Source organism: Bubalus kerabau, chromosome 6 (assembly GCF_029407905.1).
Source record: "Bubalus kerabau isolate K-KA32 ecotype Philippines breed swamp buffalo chromosome 6, PCC_UOA_SB_1v2, whole genome shotgun sequence".
In the NCBI taxonomy this organism is placed as follows: Eukaryota; Metazoa; Chordata; class Mammalia; order Artiodactyla; family Bovidae; genus Bubalus; species Bubalus kerabau.
Window position 1 is genome coordinate 69988569 of NC_073629.1, and position 20994 is coordinate 70009562.

At 38.7% G+C, this 20994-nt stretch overlaps 1 protein-coding gene across 9 annotated transcripts in view; it reads left to right on the forward strand.

Moving 5' to 3' along the window:
• SLC44A5 (solute carrier family 44 member 5) overlaps positions 1–20994 on the forward strand; it is a 399223-nt gene that overhangs the window by 333152 nt on the left and 45077 nt on the right. For all 9 annotated transcript variants that reach the window (XM_055585455.1, XM_055585456.1, XM_055585453.1 and 6 more), the window contains 3 exons: positions 8192–8276; positions 18864–18992; positions 19819–19879. In XM_055585455.1, coding sequence (XP_055441430.1) covers positions 8192–8276; positions 18864–18992; positions 19819–19879 — 275 coding nt within the window. The remainder of the gene's footprint in view (positions 1–8191; positions 8277–18863; positions 18993–19818; positions 19880–20994) is intronic.

A 20994-nucleotide genomic window follows, 5' to 3' on the forward strand; every position in this document is an offset into this window, starting at 1 on the left:
TTTCTTATAGTTACTTTCATGACTTTACATAGTATTCTGAGTCTCTATTTCTTCCACTAACTTTTGTCAGAGTCTTGACTGCTCTTTATGTAAGAGGGTATTATCCCCACTACCATTCTCCATCTTTCTTTTCCATTCCTATTTCTATTTTATTTTTTTTAAATTTTTATTGGAGTATAGTTGATTTGCAATGATATATTAATTTCAGGTGTACAGGAAAGTGAATCAGTTATATATATATATATATATGTATATATATATCTCAGATCAGTCGCTCAGTCGTGTCCGACTCTTTGCGACCCCATGAATTGCAGCATGCCAGGCCTCCCTGTCCATCACCAACTCCCGGAGTTCACTCAGACTCACGTCCATCGAGTCAGCGATGCCATCCAGCCATCTCATCCTCTGTCGTCCCCTTCTCCTCTTGCCCCCAATCCCTCCCAGCATCAGAGTCTTTTCCAATGAGTCAACTCTTCACATGAGGTGGCCTAAGTACTGGAGTTTCAGCTTTAGCATCATTCCTTCCAAAGAAATCCCAGGGCTGATCTCCTTCAGAATGGACTGGTTGGATCTCCTTGCAGTCCAAGGGACTCTCAAGAGTCTTCTCCAACACCACAGTTCAAAAGCATCAATTCTTCAGCGCTCAGCCTTCTTCACAGTCCAATTCTCACATCCATACATGACCACAGGAAAAAGCATAGCCTTGACTAGACGAACCTTTGTTGGCAAAGTAATGTCTCTGCTTTTGAATATGCTATCTAGGTTGGTCATAACTTTCCTTCCAAGGAGTAAGTGTCTTTTAATTTCATGGCTGCAGTCATGAAAATGCAGTCACCATCTGCAGTGATTTTGGAGCCCAGAAAAATAAAGTCAGACACTGTTTCCACTGTTTTCCCATCTATTTCCCATGAAGTGATGGGACCGGATGCCATGATCTTCATTTTCTGAATGTCGAGCTTTAAGCCAACTTTTTCACTCTCCACTTTCACTTTCATCAAGAGGCTTTTTAGTTCCTCTTCACTTTCTGCCATAAGGGTGGTATCATCTGCATATCTGAGGTTATTGATATACATATATATATATATATACACACACACACACATATATCCATTCTTTTTAGATTCTTTTCCCATATAGGCCATTACAGAGTGTTGAGTAAAGTTCCCTGTGCTATGTAATGTGTTTATTAGTTATCAGTTTTATATATCAATCCTAATCTCCCAATTTATCCCTTCTTCCCCCTCCCATCTTCTGGTAACCATGTTTGTTTTCTACATCTGTATCTCTATTTCTGTTTTGTAGATAAATTCATTTCTTAAAATTCCACATATAAGTGATACATTATATAGTATTTGTATTTCTCTGTCTGACTTACTTTACTCAATATGAGAATCTCTAGGTCCATCTATATAGCTACAAATGGCATTATTTCATTCTTTTTATGGCTAATATTCCACTGTATACACACACCACATCTTCTTCATCTGTTCCTCTGTTGATGTACATTTAGGTTGCTTCCATGTTGTGGTTATTGTGAATAGTGCTGCTGTGAACATTTCTCTTTCTGTGCTTACCCTTTACCTGATTGAGTTTGTAATAAAGTTCAATTCTGCAACTTCATCAGAATCGTTCATATTCTATTGGTAGATTGACTCTAAAAGTTTTCGAAATAAGACTTGTACTTTTTAATAGCTATTTAAAGTTTATTCACTGTCTGGCCATTACATTTTCATTTCTACTGTGTCCTTGATACCAAAGCCAAATTTTACACTTTATTTGCAGCTTAGCATCATTCTGCATTTTAGTGTATTTCGACTTAGAGCAATGACATTCTTGTATAATGTTTTATTAGCCAGCAAGTTTTCTTGGACAGTCTCTATCAGGACAAGAGTTTTTCTGCCTTTCCAACCCCACTATTTTTTAAGGGCTCCCTCTTCTCTGAACACCTACCTTGCAGAGTTTCTGCTTTTTGTTCTACTCAGCACCAGGCAAATTTTAGGCTCAATGCATAGCTTTAATTCTGAGACTTATCTACCTCATTAGATTGGACCCTGCTGCTAGACTTAGCAAATAAAAGAATGCTCAGTTAACTTTAGATTTACAGAAGGATTTTTTTAGCCTGAATTTGTGCCATGAACTTTTTTCTGTATCCCAGCTTGTCTTTTTTCTTTGTTGACACTTGTTTTGATGGAGAACATTCTTGACTATCTTCTTAAGACAAGAAAGCATAGAAAGATAAATCCTTGGAAATGTTTTTCTTCTCCCTCTTTACAATTGATTGATGGTCGAGCTTTAGAGATGTATCTTGAAAGACAATTCCTGTCAGAAATTTTAAGATGTTATTCTGTTGTTTTTGGCATCCAGTCTGTCTACTGTTAGTCTGATTCACAAACCTTGTGGTGAAATCATTTTTTCTGTTTTGAAAGATTTTTCCTTTGGGAAAGCATTTAAAATTATTTATTTTTGATGTTCTGAAATCTTACAATTCAAAGTAGGTCTTACTTAAAAAACAATCTTTTTGTCTAGTCTTTGATGGGTCCTTTAATTCTAAAGAACTGTGACTCAGTTCTTTAGAAAATTTTTTCTAAAAGTTTTCAGTTTTCAGTTCTTTAGAAAACTTTTTCTAAAAGTTCTTTAGAAAAATTCTTCCTCTGAAAAATTTTCTTCTGTTATTTCTTTTCTGTTTTCATTCTTTCCCTTTTATTGGCTGTCCTTTTGGAACTCTATTATTCGTAACTTGGACCACTTTGATTAGTCTCAATACCTTTTTTTTCCCCCTTATATTTCCCATATATGACTTTTTATTCTGTATTCTAGAAGATTTTGTCAAGTTTTTTCCAGTTCTGCCTTTGATTTTAGATTTTGTTAATCATTATTTTAGTCTCTTTAAGCCCTCTTGTTTTCTAATTGTTTATAATAACATAGTATTTTTATTTATGAATAATCTGATTGAATCTCTCTGAAAATACTGTTTTTTAAAGGTCCCTTCTATGCTCTGAATTATTTTTATTTTATCCAGCATTGCTTTTTGTTTGTTTATTTTAGTCTTTCCTTTCATTTTCTGATTTCTCTTAAATTCCTGATGCTACTTGGTAATCCATTTTTACTATAGAAAGAATTGGGTCACTTGTGTGAATTTGCTCAGCTGCTGTGTCACTGGGTCAGTTTTTCCAAGGAGACCTCTGCCTAGTATGGGATAGGAACACTGTATTAGCTATTACATTTCACTACCACATGAACTGGTGGGAAACTGACTGTCAGACATGGACTTTTAAAATGCCAGAGTAGGAAGGATTGTAGACTGGGGTATCCAATTTCACAAAGGCCCTTGCTATCATTCAACAAAAGAGGCCTTTGTTTTTGCCTGTTTTTCCTGGATCCTAGAAGTCTTAAGTGTAGGACTATGTGGGAGCACAGAGGTGCTGATTTGTACTGTAGACCTGTATATAAACCTTTAATTAATCTTCTCACTTTTGGCCACATTTCTCATTTTTGAGTCCAGAATGTATCATGCTTTCTAACAGGCATATCATCAGTTCAGTTCAGTTCAGTGGCTCAGTAATGTCCGACTCTTTGCGACCCCATGAATCGCAGCACACCAAGCCTCCCTGTCCATCACCAACTCCCAGAGCTCACTCAGACTCACATCCATCGAGTCAGTGAGGCCATCCAGCCATCTCATCTTATCCTTTCTCCTCCCGCCCCCAATCCCTCCCAGCATCAGAGTCTTTTCCAATGAGTCAACTCTTCGCATGAGGTGGCCAAAGTACTGGAGTTTCAGCTTTAGCATCATTCCTTCCAAAGAAATCCCAGGACTGATCTCCTTCAGAATGGACTGGTTGGATCTCCTTGCAGTCCAAGGGACTCTCAAGAGTCTTCAACACCACAGTTCAAAAGCATCAATTCTTCGGCGCTCAGCCTTCTTCACAGTCCAACTCTCACATCCATACATGACTAATGGAAAAACCATAGCCTTGACTAGACGGACCTTTGTTGGCAAAGTAATGTCTCTGCTTTTGATATGCTATCTAGGTTGGACATATATCCTACCCTTTTTGTAGCTTTTCTATAGTGCATTCATCACTCAACACACTCTCATATGCTCTTCATCTTCCAGAAATTATTGACCTCTCATGTGCAATTGTGAGCAGATACCATCCTGCACATCCTTAGCTGGTATGGCAGTGTTTATCCCTTTCTGTATTTTTATTTTTCTATTTCATGTGTCTCAGGAAGGAAAAGAGATGGGCTTAAGTGCATCTAACCTCATCTTGAACTAGTAGTTTGTAGTTGGTTCTATTTTATTGTTTCATGGTGGAAATATGAAAGTGAAAGTGAAGTCGCTCAGTCGTGTCCGACTCTTTGCAACCCCATGGACTGTAGCCCACCTGGCTCCTCCGTCCATGGGATTCTCCAGGCAAGAATACTGGAGTGGGTTGCCATTTCCTCTCCAGGGGAATCTTCCCAACCCAGGGATCGAACCCAGGTCTCCTGCATTGCAGGCAGATGCTTTAACCTCTGAGCCACCAGGGAAGCCCTTCTTATATTTATGGTGGAAATATAATTCAAGTTAAATAATGAGTTACTTCCTTAATCACTTTTGCAGAATTATTCCTCTCCAATCATTACCATTTGGCTTCCCTGATGCCTCAGATGGTAAAGAATCGTCCTGCAATGCAGGAGGCCCAGGTTCCATACCTGGGTTTGAAAGATCCCCTGGAGAAGGAAGTGACTACCCACTCCAGTATTCTTGCCTGGGAAATCCCATGGACAGAGGAGCTTGGCGGGCTATACAGTTCATGGGGTCGCAGATTTGTATGTAAGGAATCTGAGGACCACTGACATTAAAGGATATCAGGCAGGCTTTGACAGAATGAGTACAGATGTGTGCAAAAAATAAGGAGGATTCTAAGATACTGAGAAACTTATTCTGAAATTGATCTCATTCATTCTGCAACATCTGATGAGTGCCTGGAATGGACCAAGTACTAGGCTAAGTGTTGGGAGAGTAGATGGATATAAACATGAATAAGGTACAAACTTTACCCTTGAGGATAGCATAATCTGGCGAATAACTTGAGTTTATGCAGCATTTTGCAGTTTATAAGTCAGTTTTACCTGCGGTGGACTCTTGACACTTGCTGACTTACCATTCAGCCTTTTAACTACTCCTAAGGGACTCCAATGATCCATGCATGACATGCAATAATTTATTTATTCACTTAGGTACAAATTTGAGTCACATGCACCATGAGACTGTGTAGAATGTATAGCGGCCTGTGTGGTGAAAGAGCCAAATTCACTCTTGTGGAATCTTTAAGTAGCCTTGTGCATACTGTGCCTGCATTTCTAGCCAGATTCTTGAGCCATCAGAACTCAATGGGATTACAAACATGAAGTGGGTTTGCTGCTGCTACTGCTACTAAGTCGCGGCAGTCGTGTCCCACTCTGTGCGACCCCATAGACAGCAGCCCAACAGGCTCCCCCGTCCCTGGGACTCTCCAGGCAAGAACACTGGAGTGGGTTGCCATTTCCTCCTCCAATGTATGAAAGTGAAAAGTGAAAGTGAAGTCGCTCAGTCGTGTCCGACTCTTAGCGACCCCATGGACTATAGCCCACCAGGCTCCTCCATCCATGGGCTTTTCCAGGCAAGAGCACTGGAGTGGGGTGCCATTGCCTTCTCCGGAAGTGGGTTTATTTCCCCCTTATTATTGCCTTCAATAATGTTCTTTCAAATTTCTTTTCTTCTTGTTTTGGCATCTTGGGGTATCTTCCATAGCTTTCTAAACACTTTCTGTTAAAAAGTTCAGTGTAGTCCAATTTAAAATTTGAATCCATCTCTTCCAATTCCCCAGCTCAGGTTTGAACTCTGCAAGAGAACTTACGAGTGGACCTGTTTTGTTATTTTCCTTCTCTTCCCCCCCTCCTGGTTTTAGCTCTTTGTGTTGTGACATATAGAAGGAGAAAGAGTGTCTGTTACTTCCCTGGCCAGTACCCTAGTCCCACATGTTTGTTGCTACTGAAACTAAGATGTAACTGACTATCCATAAAATCTCTCCTTGACAAAGCCTGGCTCTCTCATGGTGTGAAAGTGGAAATTCTCTGGGGAAGTCCTTACTGACTGGTCTTTTGATCTGAGAAATGAGTTTTGGCTTTCTCTCCACCAAACCCCTTCAGCTCCATCCCTAGTGATTCATCTCCAGTCTCTTATCAGGTGATGGACCACCAGGAAGGTGCAAGCCCATTTCCTTGGCTCCATACACTCCCATGACAGACTGCTTCAGTGCTGTCCTCCATCTGCACCATTGGTTTATTTCCACTCCCTTGTGGTTTCTGGGTCTCACATTTCTCTGCTAAAATGGGCAGAGGGCTGTAGTAAGTCTGCCACACAAAGCAGTATCCAGCTGGAAACCGAGATGCTGGTCTGCCCTTCCCATGTCCATGTGTGCTCAGTCGCTTTAGTCACGTCTGACCGTTTGAGACTTTGTGGCAGCCTGCCATACTGTCCCAGCTATAGCCTGGGACTAGCTTGCCAAGCTCTTCTGTCCATGGGATTCTTCAGGCAAGAATACTGGAGTGGGTCATATATTCCTCCAGGAGATCTTCCCAACCCCAGGATCGAACACAAATCTCTTATGTCTTTGGCGTTGGCAGGTGGGTTCTTTACCTCTAGAACCAACTGGGACACCCTCTGTCTCTGAGAGATTCTCTCAGAGCCTTTGTGGTTTGAAACCCAGAAGAAATAATCCACCCTTTCAATGAGGATGGGAGAAAAAATCCTCTGAACTCTGATGACTGTGTCCTGCCAGTTCCACTGTCTCCAGTCACCTCCCTCACTCATCTTTTGCTTAGGAAGACATGAGCAAGAAGCAGCAGAAGTGATGCAAGGATCTAGCCCACATTTTCTGTGGAGAGCTTTTTTTGTTTCTAGATTCAGATCCTACTTGGTGATTGTGAGTCAGCAGGAAAAATATAACTCAACAGCCTCTTATACATTTTATGTTGTATATGTAGTCATGTTAACTTGGGACTTTACAAGGTTCTGGAAACATTCCTCTTGAATGTATATGGCTATGTTCTCTCAAGATATTATTTATAGACCACCTGTATCTGGATCAGTTGGGGATCACAGGGGGAAATGTGAATTCCTAGGGTCTGGGCTCTGAAGGGTTGAGAAGGAGTCAGGAATCACAGTTTTCAACACACACCCCAAGGTTCACTGATGCATACTAAAGTTAGACAGCCATTTGTCTTGAGCCCACCACACATTTCCTATGTCCTCCCAACACCACTGTTCAGCAGGTCAGGCTGGTATTATCCCCATTTTACTGCTGAGGAAATTGAGATTTAAAGGAGAAACGTGGCTTGCCAAATGGCAAAGTCATCACTATTGTTAGTGAAGTGTGTGTATGGTGTGTGTGTTAGTCATTCAGTTGTGTCCGACTCTTTGTGACTCCATGGACTGTAGCCTGCCAGGATCCTCTGTCCATGGAATTCTCCAGGCAAGAATTACGGGAGTGGGTTGCCATTCCCTTCTCCAGGGGAATCTTCCCACCCCGAGGATTGAACCCAGGTCTCCAGCATTGCAGGCAGATTCTTTACCATCTGAGCCATGAGGGAAGATCCCCAATAATAAATGTCAAGTTATCCCACCACTGTGCCCCTGAACATAATTTTAAACAAAGAAAATATAACTAAATTTACCTTTTTTCAGATCACTGAAATAATACATGTTTATCTCATGAAACCCATAAAATACAAAATTATCTAAACAAATATAATGCCACCATTCAGATATAATCATTTGTTTCTGCATATAATGTGTTATAACTGTTTTTGCAAAATTAAATCATATTTTGATACTCTTTAGTAACCTGCTTCTTAAATTCATCCATTAAATATTTTTCAACATTATTTTCAATGGTAGTATGATCTTTTACTTTATGGATGTGGAGTTCTTTATTGAACCAATCCCCTGTTTATGGACAATTTGATTATTTTGACTTTTTACTATTACCAAAAGCTACTTTAAGTGTTAGGCCACTTGACGGGAATTTGGGGAATATGTTGCAACTTTCTAGAGGAAATGAAGCAGATTTTTAAAGGTCATGTTATATTAAAGTATACCCGATGATATGAAATGATATGAAATATTTCCACAGTCACTAAAAAATATTATGTTGTTTTTTAGGAACAAGTCCATTTTGTTTTACTTTAACCTGCTCACCTGTACCAGTCCCTCCGTGGTGGTAAACCTACAGTGCCCTACCACACAGGTAAGGCAAAAAATATGCCTCACTGGTTTTAGCAATTTTGAACATTCTTGGATGACAGAACTGAGAAACTCTATTTGAATTCTGGATGTGTGTGATTAATGATGAATTTATGGAAGGTGACAAGACAGAAGTATAATCTCATGTTTGTTCATATACAATAAAAACAGGAATTAATCATTTAGTATCACTAGGAACCTCAGTGATTATCTTGTCCAACCACCTATTTTTATAAATGAATAAACTGCAGTATAAAGAAGTAGAGATATTTTTCTCAAGATTAGTATTAGGAAGAATAAAGCCATCTATTGTAACTAATAAACTTCAGTTTTTCAGTGACTGAACACAATAGTTTCTTTTTGACCATATAATAGTATAAGGTGGTGTTTGCAGTCAGTGGGCGGCTCTCTTTCAGGCTCCTTCATCTGGTGACTCTGTCATCCCTTAAGGCCTCAGCAGCAGCAGCAGCATCCAGTTGCCAGGAGGAGGCAAAAAGCTGAATAAAGCACCCCTGTTCTAAGCCTTGGATCAGTTGGGTCACACATTGTATTTCTACTCAAATACCATAAACTTATAAGTTTTAAATGTTCACCCTGAGATGCAAGAAGGAAGGAAAGAAGAAATAAAGCAATGTAATTGTGGACTGAGCAGCCTCTTATGTCCCATGAAGAAATGAAACAAGAGGCACAAATATCAATGGGCAGTTCCTTTTGTTTTCTAGAGTCTATCCATCTGTCCTCTAGAGGACCCTTCTTCCCAAGGGAGACAACTCAGAGTCCTGTGTGGTACTGAACTTCAACCCACAGTCTAGGATCTGTGGATGATGGATAGTCTCTCCATCAGGTCTTGACACTAAATGCACAATGGGGAACAGGGCTAGGGAAGTTAGAATACAAACTCCCATTCAGAAAGGGAGGAGGTGTAAGTGCACAGTGGCCTTTAGTGCATAGCACAAGAACAGTCTTTTTTTTTTTTTTATTGATGCATAATATTTTATTTCTATTTGTACATGCCTCTGTATTTATTTTTTATTTATTTATTTTTAATTTTATTTTATTTTTAAACTTTACATAATTGTATTAGTTTTGCCAAATATCAAAATGAATCCGCCACAGGTATACATGTGTTCCCCACATTCTTTTATTGTCTTTGGATTGTGTTCTCTGAAGGAAGTTCCTTATCTATAATCCTGTGATCCTTCGCTCAACAAACTGGAAGGTTATTTCCTGTCTGTCAACCTCAGGCCATACCACTGCTGAACACTGGAAATATGCCCTCTTAAAGGCCACGTGGCTTTGAAACTCTCTTCCTGTTGTACAAGTTTATCATGTCAAAGATTATTTTAACAGTCAAATGCCTTTTCAGGCTAGGTCATGAATTTAGCAGTACAACTACCTTAAAAACTCAGTAGGATTTTGACTTATTTGCTTCCTCCTGGTTCCTTGTGCAAGTAAACCACAGCCAAAGGTCTTCTCTAGAAAATCTGCCTGCTTTCCTCCTCATGTCCCTCAAAGACTTTTGATATCTTATTTCCTGCTGAGATTTAAGCCATCTTGGGGTATTAACATCTTAGTTCTGTGACCACCTCTACCACAGAACCTTGTTTTTATCACAGCCACTCACCCCCAAGGTCAAATCCTCACTCTTGTCAGTACCAATAATTACCACCCTTAATTTCAAACATCATACTGCCTAATCATTTCAGTCCCTCTAATATTTCAACTCCAGTTATTCTTCTACCTCACTGGGACCTACAAACCACTGACCTGATGCCCTTCAAAGTTTCCCTCAGTTCTATCATCTTTCCATCTCCTTCTTTATATGATTTAAACTCTTGGTTTAAAATGGTCCCTCTTGAAAATCACTCCTTTATAGAACCCTCATACAGTAAAGCGTCTGTCTACAATGCAAGAGACCCAGGTTCGATCCCTGGGTTGGGAAGATACCCTGGAGAAGGAAATGGCAATCCACCCCAGTACTACTGCCTGAAAAATCCCATGGACAGAGGCGCCTGGTAGGCTACAGTCCATGGGGTCGCAGAGTCGGACACGACTAACTGACTTCACTTCTTCATACATTATTTGTGGCGATGTAAATTGGTGCAGCAGGTATGGAAACCAGTATGGCGGTTTCTTAAAAAACTAAAGACAGAGCTACCATGTGATTCAGCAACTCCACTCCTGAGTATAAATCCAGAGAAAACTCTTAATTTGGAAAGATACATGCTCCTAGGTGTTCATAGCAGCATGATTTACAATAGCCAACACATGGAAGCAACCTAAATGTCCATTAACAGATGAATGGTTAAAGAAGATGTGGTACATATATATAATGAAATATGACTCAGCCATAAAAAGAATGAAATAATGCCATTTGCAGCAACTTGGAGGCCACTGCTAGAGTGAAATAAGTCAGACAGAGAAAGACAAATACTGTATGATTATCACTTATATGAGGAATCTGAAAAATGATACCAATGAACTTATTTACAAATCAGAAACAAACTCACAGACATAGAAAACAAGTTTATGGTTACCAAAGAGGAAGGGAGAAGAGAGATAAATTATGAGTTTTGGACTAGCAGATAAATACTACTATATATAAAATAGATAAACAGTGTTCTATATAGACAGGTTCCCTGTTTAGTACAGGGAACTATATTCAATATCTTTTAATAAAGTACAATGGAAAAGCGTATATATATATATATATATATATATATATATATATAAAACATCACTTTGCTGTACACCAGCCAAAGTAAAAACAACACCCAGTTGTGGATGTGACTGGTGATGGAAGTAAAGTCCGATGTTGTAAAGAGCAACATTTCATAGAAACCTGGAATGTTAGGTCCATGAATCAAGGCAAATTGGAAGGGGTCAAAAAGGAGATGGCAAGAGTGAACATCAACATTTTAGGAATCGGTGAACTAAAATGGACTGGAATGGGTGAATTTAACTCAGATGACCATTATATCTATTACTGTGGGCAAAAATCCCTTAAAGAAATGGAGTAGCCATCATAGTCAACAAAAGAGTCCAAAATGCAGTACTTGGAGGCAATCTCAAAAACAACAGAATGATCTCTGTTCATTTCCAAGGCAAGCCATTCAATATCACAGTAATCCAAGTCTGCCCTGACCAGTAATGCTGAAGAAGCTAAAGTTCAACGGTTCTATGAGGACCTACAAGACCTTCTAGAACTTACACACACAAAAAAATGTCCTTTTATTGTAGGGAACTGGAATGCAAAAGTAGGAAGTCAAGAAACACCTGGAGTAACAGGCAAATTTGGCCCTGGAGTACAGAATGAAGCAGGGCAAAGGCTAATAGAGCTTTGCCAAGAGAACACACTGGTCATAGCAAACACCCTCTTCCAACAACATAAGAGAAGACTCTACACATGGACATCACCAGATAGTCAATACCGAAATCAGATTGATTATATTCTTTGCTGCCAAATTTGGGGAAGCTCCATACAGTCAGCAAAAACAAGACCGGGAGCTGACTGTGACTCAGATCATGAACTCCTTATTGCCAAATTCAGACTTAAATTGAAGAAAGTAGAGGAAACCACTAGACCATTTAGGTATGACCTAAATCTAATCCCTTACAATTATACAGTGGAAGTGAGAAATAGATTCAAGGGATCAGATCTGATAGACAGAGTGCCTGAAGAACTATGGACGGAGGTTCATGACATTGTACAGGAGGCAGTGATCAAGACCATCCCCATGAAAAAGAAATGCAGAAAGGCAAAATGGTTGTCTGAGGAGGCCTTGCAAACAGCTATGAAAAGAGAAGCGAAAGGCAAAGGAGAAAAGGAAAGATATACCCATTTGAATGCAGAATTCCAAAGAATAGCAAGGAGAGATAAGAAAGCCTTCCTCAGTGATCAATGCAAAGAAATAGAGGAAAGCAATAGAATGGGAAAGACTAGCTATCTCTTCAAGAAAATTAGAGATACCAAGGGAACATTTCATGCTAAGATGGGCTCAATAAAGGACATAAATGGTATGCAACTAACAGAAGCAGAAGATATTAAGAAGAGGTGGCAAGAATACACAGAAGAACTGTACAAAAAAGATCTTCACGACCCAGATAATCATGATGATGTGATCACTCACCTAGACCCAGACATCCTGGAATGTAAAGTCACGTGGGCCTTAGGAAGCATCACTATAAACAAAGTTAGTGGAGGTGATGGAATTCCAGTTGAGCTATTTCAAATTCTAAAAGATGATGCTGTAAAAGTGCTGCACTCAGTTTGCCAGCAAATTTGGAAAACTCAGTAGTGGCCACAAGACTTGAAAAAGTCAGTTTTCATTTCAATCCCAAAGAAAGGCAATGCCAAAGAGTGCTCAAACTATCACATAATTGTACTCATCTCGCATGCTAGCAAAGTAATGCTCAAAATTCTCCAGGCCAGGCTTCAACAGTACATGAATCATGAACTTCCAGATGTTCAAGCTAGATTTAGAAAAGGCAGAGGAACCAGAGATCAACAGGTTGGAATACCAGACCACCTGACCTGCCTCCTCAGAAATCTGTATGCAGGTCAAGAAGCAATAGTTAGAACCAGACATGGAACAGCAGACTGGTTCCAAATTGGGGAAGGAGTATGTCAAGGCTGTACATTGTCACCCTGCTTATATAACTTATATGCAGAGTACATCATGAGAAACGCTGGACTGGATGAAGCACAAGCTGGACTGGATGAAGCACAAGGTTGATTTCTGGGAGAAATATCAATAACCTTAGATATGCAGATGACATCACCCTTATGGCAGAAAGCGAAGAATTAAAGAGACTCTTGATGAAAGTGAAAGAGGAGAGTGAAAAAGTTGGCTTAAAACTCAACATTCAAAAACCTAAGATCAGGGCATCTGGTCCCATCACTTCATGGCAAATAGATGGGGAAACAGTGACACACTTTATGTTTTTGGGCTCCAAAATCAGTGCAGATGGTGACTGCAGACATGAAATTAAAAGATCTTGCTCCTTTGAAGAAAAGGTATGACCAACTTTGTCTAGCATATTAAAAAGCAGAGACATTATTTTGCCAACCAGGGTCCGTTTAGTCAAAGCTATGATTTTCCAGTAGTCATGTATGGATGTAAGAGTTGGACTATATAGAAAGGTGAGTCCCGAAGAATTGATGCTTTTGAACTGGGGTGTTAGAGAAGACTCTTTGAGAGTCCGTTGGACTGCAAGGAGATCCAACAGTCAATCATAAAGGAAATCAATCATGAATATTCATTGGAAAGACTGATGCTGAAGCTGAAACTCCAGTAGTTTGGCCACCTGATGCAAAGAACTGACTCACTTGAAAAGACCCTAATGCTGGGAAAGATTGAAGGTGGGAGGAGAAGGGGATGACAGAGCATGAGATGGTTGGATGGCATCACTGACTCAGTGGACATGAGTTTGAGTAGACTCTGGGAGTTGGTGACGGACAGGGAGGCCTGGTATGCTGCGGTTTATGGGGTCACAAAGAGTCAGACATGACTTAGCAACTGAACTGAACTGTACACCAGACAGTAACACAACATTGTAAAACAACTATACTTCAATAAAATTTTGAAAAGAATTTTTGAATCACAGCCTTATATAAACCCTCAATTCTTTTTCCCCCTCTCATTTAGTTGTACTTCCCTGGCAAAAACTCATTCATGACTAAATGCAGCTTTCTACCTACTCCATGCCTCAACCTAGGCAGTAGTGTGTTCTTGCAGAAAACACACACAACAGTCCATTAAATTGAGGGCTGCTAACCTCCAGGGGCCCCTCAATGCTGTCCCTTAATCATACAAGAGACCCTTTGTCCATTCACTAGCTACTCTGTTAGAAAACAATTTTACACCTTTTCTTCTCATTGCAAACGTCCAAGCCCTCCTTCCCAGTCTCTATCAGCCTTTGACTTGGCTTCCTATTTCCCTGTGAAAATATCAGCATTCAGTAGACAACTTTTACAGGTTCCCACACTGACCTTCCTGCCATTATCTGTGTTCATGTATTTACTCTGCCTTCCCTGCTCTTCTCTGGAGGAACAGCCTGTGTGCCCAAGGCCAGCCCATCTGCTTGTACATTAGATCTTATCCTCACTTACAAACTCCAGCATACAGCTCCAGAAATCTTCCATTATTTTTTTATTACCATTTTCCTTCTCTACTAAATCATCCCCATCAGAAGAAAAACATGCTGTTATTTCTTCCATATTAAAAAGTTTTCTCCTTGATCCCATATCCCCTTACAGTTTACTGCTTCATGTCTTTGCGCTTCTTTTTTTGTAAAATTCCTCAAAAGAATAATTTATATCCAATGTGTCTGAATCTTCTCTTCTTACATGCATTCAGGCTTTTATTCTCACTCCATTTTCTCCAAATGATACCATTGATCTCCATATATTTAAACCAATGGTCAATTCTCTATCCATATTTACTTGATCCAACAGTATTGTTTAATCAATCCCTCTTCCTTAAAGTACTTTCTTTACTTGGCTCCTAGGACATAGCATTCTCTTTCCTCTTAATTCTCTGGATCCTCCCTCTCAGTGTTCTTTGATGGTTTCTCCTCATCTTCCCAGCACCTTGTAAACACTGGAGTTTCCTCCTCCACCAGGCTTAGCCCTCTTCAAAATATATATTTACCCCTTTGGTGATCACACCTAGTCTTTTGGTTTTACTACCATCTATATACTGCCCTTCCTAGTTTATATATGTATATTCCCAGCACTCCAGTTCTTTTTATCCAACCACCTATGTCATGTCTCTACATGGATATTTAGTTGGCATCTCAAATTTAACATGTCCAAACTCAATCCCTGAAAGTCTCTGACTTTATCCCTAAAATTGTTCCCCCACCTCCAACAGTCTTTTCTTTTTCAGTTAAGGCCAACTCTAAAACCATGGAATCACCCTTGATCCCTCTTATCTCATGTACTCATATTTGAGCTGTGAGCTAATTCCTCTGGTCTCCATTCAAAATATACCCAGGACCAAATTACTTTTAACCATCTCCTCCTCTTTTCAAGGAGCCAGTATATTGTTTCAGTGACCCCTGACTGGTCTCTCTGCCTCTATTCTTGCCCCTGCCTCCAGTCCCCTAGTCTCTTCTCCACTCAGCAGCCAGTGTGATCCTGTTAAATATCAGTCACATTATATCCCTCCTTTGCTCAGGCCCCTTTCCCTCAATAGCTTCCCAAGTTACTCATATTAAAAGCCAAAGTCCTAACAATGTCCTCCAAGGTCCTTCACTGCATGCCTGACTCTGACCACATTTGCTCTGTTTCTCCCTCTGCTCACTCACTGCACTCAGGTCATAGTGACCATCCATTGTCTTCAAAGGATCCAAGGAAGCACCTAGACTTTGCTGTTCTCCCTGCCTAGCCTCCTCTTTCTCCAGATGACTACAGTTTGATCACTAGTCTTCAAGTCTTCCTCACATATTACCTTTTCAGTGACACCTCCCTTTGACTACCTGTTTAAAGTTATAATCCCATCCTGGTTCCTTTCCTCATCTGGCCTTTCTAGCCTTATTTTTCTCTATAGCAGCTACTATCATCTTGAGTGCTTAGTCGCTCAGTGATCTCCCCCATGGACTGTAGCCTGCCAGGCTCCTCTGTTGATGGGATTCTCCAGGCAAGAATACTTACAGCAAACAATTTTACTTATTTGTTATTACCCATCTCTTCCTACTAGAATGTAAACTGCGGGTAGGGATTTTTATCTCTTTTGTTCACTGCTGTGTCCCCAGTGCCTAGAACAGGCTCAGAGTAGGTGACTGATAAATATTTGTTGAATTAAAGAGTAAATAAATGAATGAGAGAATTAATATTTTACTATTCCCAGTCTAGAAAATCTTCCACTATACTATACAAATCCATCATTCTCACGATGAAACAAAAAATCCTTCCACACTATGCTTTTTGTTAAACATTTCAGTTACTAGATCCTTTCTTCATTGGAACTGTACTGTTTTAACCTTCAGTGTAACTTTCTCTTCCGCTCACCAAATCCTAATTTATATTAGAGTGTTAATTGCATATGAACAGAATATGTAAAAATAATGATGAAGAACTATATTCAAGGTGCCCCTTTGTGGTTATACAAAGAATCAGAACTGAGTCAGAATATATATCAGATGCCAATAATACAGAATTGCTCTCAGTCTGCCAGGTAATAATGCATCTACTGATTTTATGCATTATATTTTGTTAACTGCAGCATGGTCCAGACATGTGTCATAAGCATTTAAAGACAAACCTTGATCAATTAGGCTATCCAACCTCAATGTGACCTTCATTTTTGGCTAATTATATGTTGATTGCTACTAATCAGCATTGTATTTATAGTGAACAAACACGTCCGATAGCGAGAGAGTAAAGAGTAGTTGCTATATTGTTTTTTAACAGCTCCTTTATGTTTGGAATGAAATTTGATGTCTCTTTAACAAAACATTTTTTAACATTTAAATTACACTCTTTTATATGTTGCATGTTTGCTCAGTTGCTCAACTGTGTCTGACTCTTTGAGAACCCCATGGACTGTAGCCTGCGGGTTCCTCTGTCCATGGGATTTTTTCAGGCAAGAATACTGGAGTGGGTTGCCACTTCCTCCTCCAGGAATTGATCGACCCAAGGATTGAACTGACATCTCCTGTATTGGCAGGCAGATTCTTTACCACTGAGCCACCTTGGAAGTCCACATGTTGCATACACCATACTTTTATGTGTCTAGTATGCATTGTATGTGTGTGTGTTTATAAATGCAGAAATCATCATGGCCTCAGCTCAGTAGTTCCTACCATCATTTAAAGCCAGTGAAGGCATTAATACATTCAGTTTTTACTTTATAAATCCATTTAAGTGTATCAAACAATGGGCTAGTTCAGTTATCTTCCAGAGTCTTATAAGTAAATTGCCAAAGTGTAAACGTCTGTGACTTAGCTCCAAACATGTTAACGGTTTTTTTAAGTTTAACTCCAATCAGAGTAAACTTTGAACATTTGTATTGACAGTGACCTCAGCCTTCTTCCCCAAAATGTGAGCATGTTGGATGCTGTGAATGTCCGTCAACAGTTCTTCAGTTTTCATAGAAAGATACTTGTGAGACTGTCATTATTTCCTCTAGATGTGCATGAATGTGTATATGTACTTGTGTGTGTGCACGTGTGTAGGAGAGACTAAGAAACAGAAAATACATCTGGAGCTGTGAACATGGAGATGGGTTGTTTACCTTTTAGAAACTTCTAAAAGAAGTTAGAATGCTGCTGCTACAAAACAATATTAACTATGACACTTGAGGTACCCATTTAGTTATCCACCTACTACCTTAGCTGTGGGGTTGATACCAAATGTCCTCATGTAGCAGAAACATGACCAAAAGATAGGAAAGAGATATCAGCTTAGCAGCTGTGTTTTTACCTAATTGCCAGTGGGGGCTGAGCTACAATCTGGCCAATGAGAATAGTTATCACAATATGGTAGGGAGATGGACCAAGTCAGAGCTGAGAGGGCTTCCATAAGGAGGAACTGAAGGTAGAGGAGAGAATGTTCAAGAATTGACTGCAACTCTCATGACATCATGTGATCGTTGGTTTTTTATTACATACAAAAGCAAAACAAACAGAGTGCCTCCTCCCTGATTGTGTTTTATCTCTGTGGAGTTACTAATTGGATTGCAGTCACTCCACAGTAGCTCTGTGGACTAGCACAGTGATCTGATTTGGTATTAATAGGCCCCTAAAGTTCATTAAAGATAATTGCATCAGTGACCTCTCTGCCCACATTTGACTGGTGTTGCTAAAAGATAATAATAATGATTGATTACCACAAATATCCCTAATTTTGTTAGTTTCTTATGGTAATAAACCCCCCAATTATGTTCTGAGAATTCACTGGTTTTGATAGTTCTTAGTGGCATAAGTTATCAATGTTTGGAGCATTTTTAATTACCATTCTATTCATACATAGGAAAGAAAGCAAGATTCTAACCCTGAAAATGTATAAACTACTCAGGCAAAATTAGTCTTGGATTAAACTCTTATCTACTAATTCAGAAAATCATTAAAAATTTCATTAAAAGTTCCTCTCTGTCCTGTGGATGATGTCACATCTACAAGTGATAAAATTGCACACACACACACACATGAACACCTGTAAAACTGGTAAAAACTGAATAAGGTTAGTGGATTGTAACAATACCAGGTTCCTGGTTGTGATATTGTGCTATGGTTATGCGAATTATTACCATTGGCCAAAACTAGGTGAAAGGTACATGGAATTTATTATTTTTACAGCTGTGTGAAGATCTACAACTATATCAAATCAGAAGTTAAAAATATTTTGTCATTGTATAGTATCTTATTGTTTTAATAGCATATTAGCATCTAAGGGCAAGGAGTAGAGGTTGATAGCCGGTACATGAAATTTAATTTTTTTACAATATGTTTAGAAAATTGATTTAAGTTTCTTAGATGGAAATTGGTGCTTTGCTTTTTTATTGTGATGGGTAATTTAGAAGTTTAACCTTGCAGATAATTCCTTGGTTTGTTCAATTCAATTCCTACCACTGTATTTATTTCACAGATCTGTGTCTCCAAGTGCCCAGAAAGATTTTTAACTTACATGGAAATACAATTTAAGTACAAAAACGACAGTGAATACTGGACATACTACAGCCAGTTCTGCCGGACTACTTTTCTTAAGCCTGCGGAGGTATATGTGTTTAAGCTTAAAACTAGAGAAGAATTTATCTTGTTTCAATCTCAAGTGTAATGTATTTATAACCGGACAGGCTCCAAAATTTTCTATGAAATTATTACTAATGTTACCATTTCATTAAAGCACAAATGCACGTATATATACAAACATAACACAATTTAGAGCATATCATTTTGTAGACTTGGGGTGTTATACAGGGCTATTAAGTCTGGTAAAGTCTTAGTATCAACTATTTCCTGACACCAACAGACTCTCCACTTGGATGGATTTTTTTGCTGTCAAGAGCTGGAGCTAAATGTCATTTGCGGTCACCATTTCATTAATGTGGTGATAAAGCTCCATGGCTACAGAGTAACAAGAACTTTACTTACAAATCTGATTTGATAATTACTCATTTGAAAAAAAATCCCCAAACACTACCTAGACTTAAGATTTATAAGGGAATTCTAAAACCTTATTATGTTAATTAGTTGTGATGGCTTCTAAATTAGAGGAGATATCATTTTTCCAGGAAAAAATAAAAGCATTAGACTGAGGATATAACTAAGACAAAGATACACACCTTCAAAGATGTACCTTGGTTTCAGCATGTCTGACTTTATTATTGTTGATTCAGTTGAATTACAGTTAGGATATTTAAGAGTGTTTGTCAAACAAGTATGTGTGTATGATAATCTTACAATTACTCTTACTAGGGGAGTAATTTGGAATAAGGAAATTATTAGGGAATTGCATTTTTAAAGGACACAATTTATATATTGACTAAGATGTGTCGTCACATAGTCTTTGAAATGTTAACACACTCTTCCTTCAATTTTAGACTCTCTCACAAGTTTTACTGGATAATGATTGTCCATCAGCGATTTATCCAAGCAAACCTTGTAAGTGGTTATTATTTTACCTCAGAAACACAGGATCTACCAAGAAGCTATTTAATTCAGTTCACTTATTTTACAATTGACAAAAATGAAGCGGAGAATGGTCCTATAACTGGCCCATACTCCCTGAGTTAATTGAGAAGAAAGCCAAAGCTACAAAGCCCATTCTTCTGACTCCAGCCTAGGGTGTTTCCCAGGAGCTTGGTGAGGTTTTAGGTTTGGTGGCATAAATGCACACAGAAAAGTTTAAACATTGAACATTAAAAGTTCAGTCAGTTTGATTCTTTGCTACTCTAAGAACACACATGAGCCACACACAGACATACCCTAACACACCTACCCCTGAATTCGGCCAAAAAATTTGTTGAAAAATTGCTTGGGGAGTAAGTAGGAATGGGGTATATATTTGTCTTTATAATTTAAAACATGAAATATTTATATGTCTCCTGAATGAATTGACATTGTATTTCTTTAAAATGTATAAACGTAAACCCCGTTTAGGAGAAAATGAGATAATCACTCATTTTCCTTTCTTAAGGATATAATTCTAACTACAGATAAAAAACTTTATATAAAGATGTCCATCACAATGTTATTCAAAACAACCAAAAAAAGAAAAGGAAATATTCTAATATCCAAGAGCAATAATATACTGAAATAAATTATGATGCATTTATTAAATGAAATATTTTAGAATTTTTACACATAAGTATTGTTTATGTTACAATTTTAAATAAAATGAAAAATACTATATACATTGTAATGACAAGCCTCTAAAAATGAAAATGAGTAAACAAAAATATATTCAAAGAAAAAGATTGAAGAGAAATATGCCAAAATATTAAGTAATTAGCTGGAATCAAGATTGATGGGAGAAATATCAATAACCTCAGATATGCAGATGACACCACACTTAGGGCAAAAAATGAAGAAGAACTAAAGAGCCTCTTGATGAAAGTGAAAGAGGAGAGTGAAAAAGTTGGCTTAAAACTCAGCATTCAGAAAACTAAGATCATGGCATCTGGTCCCATCACTTCATAGTGAATAGATGGGGAACAGTGAAAACAGTGACAGACTTTATTTTTTGAGGCTCCAAAATCACTGCAGATGGTGACTGC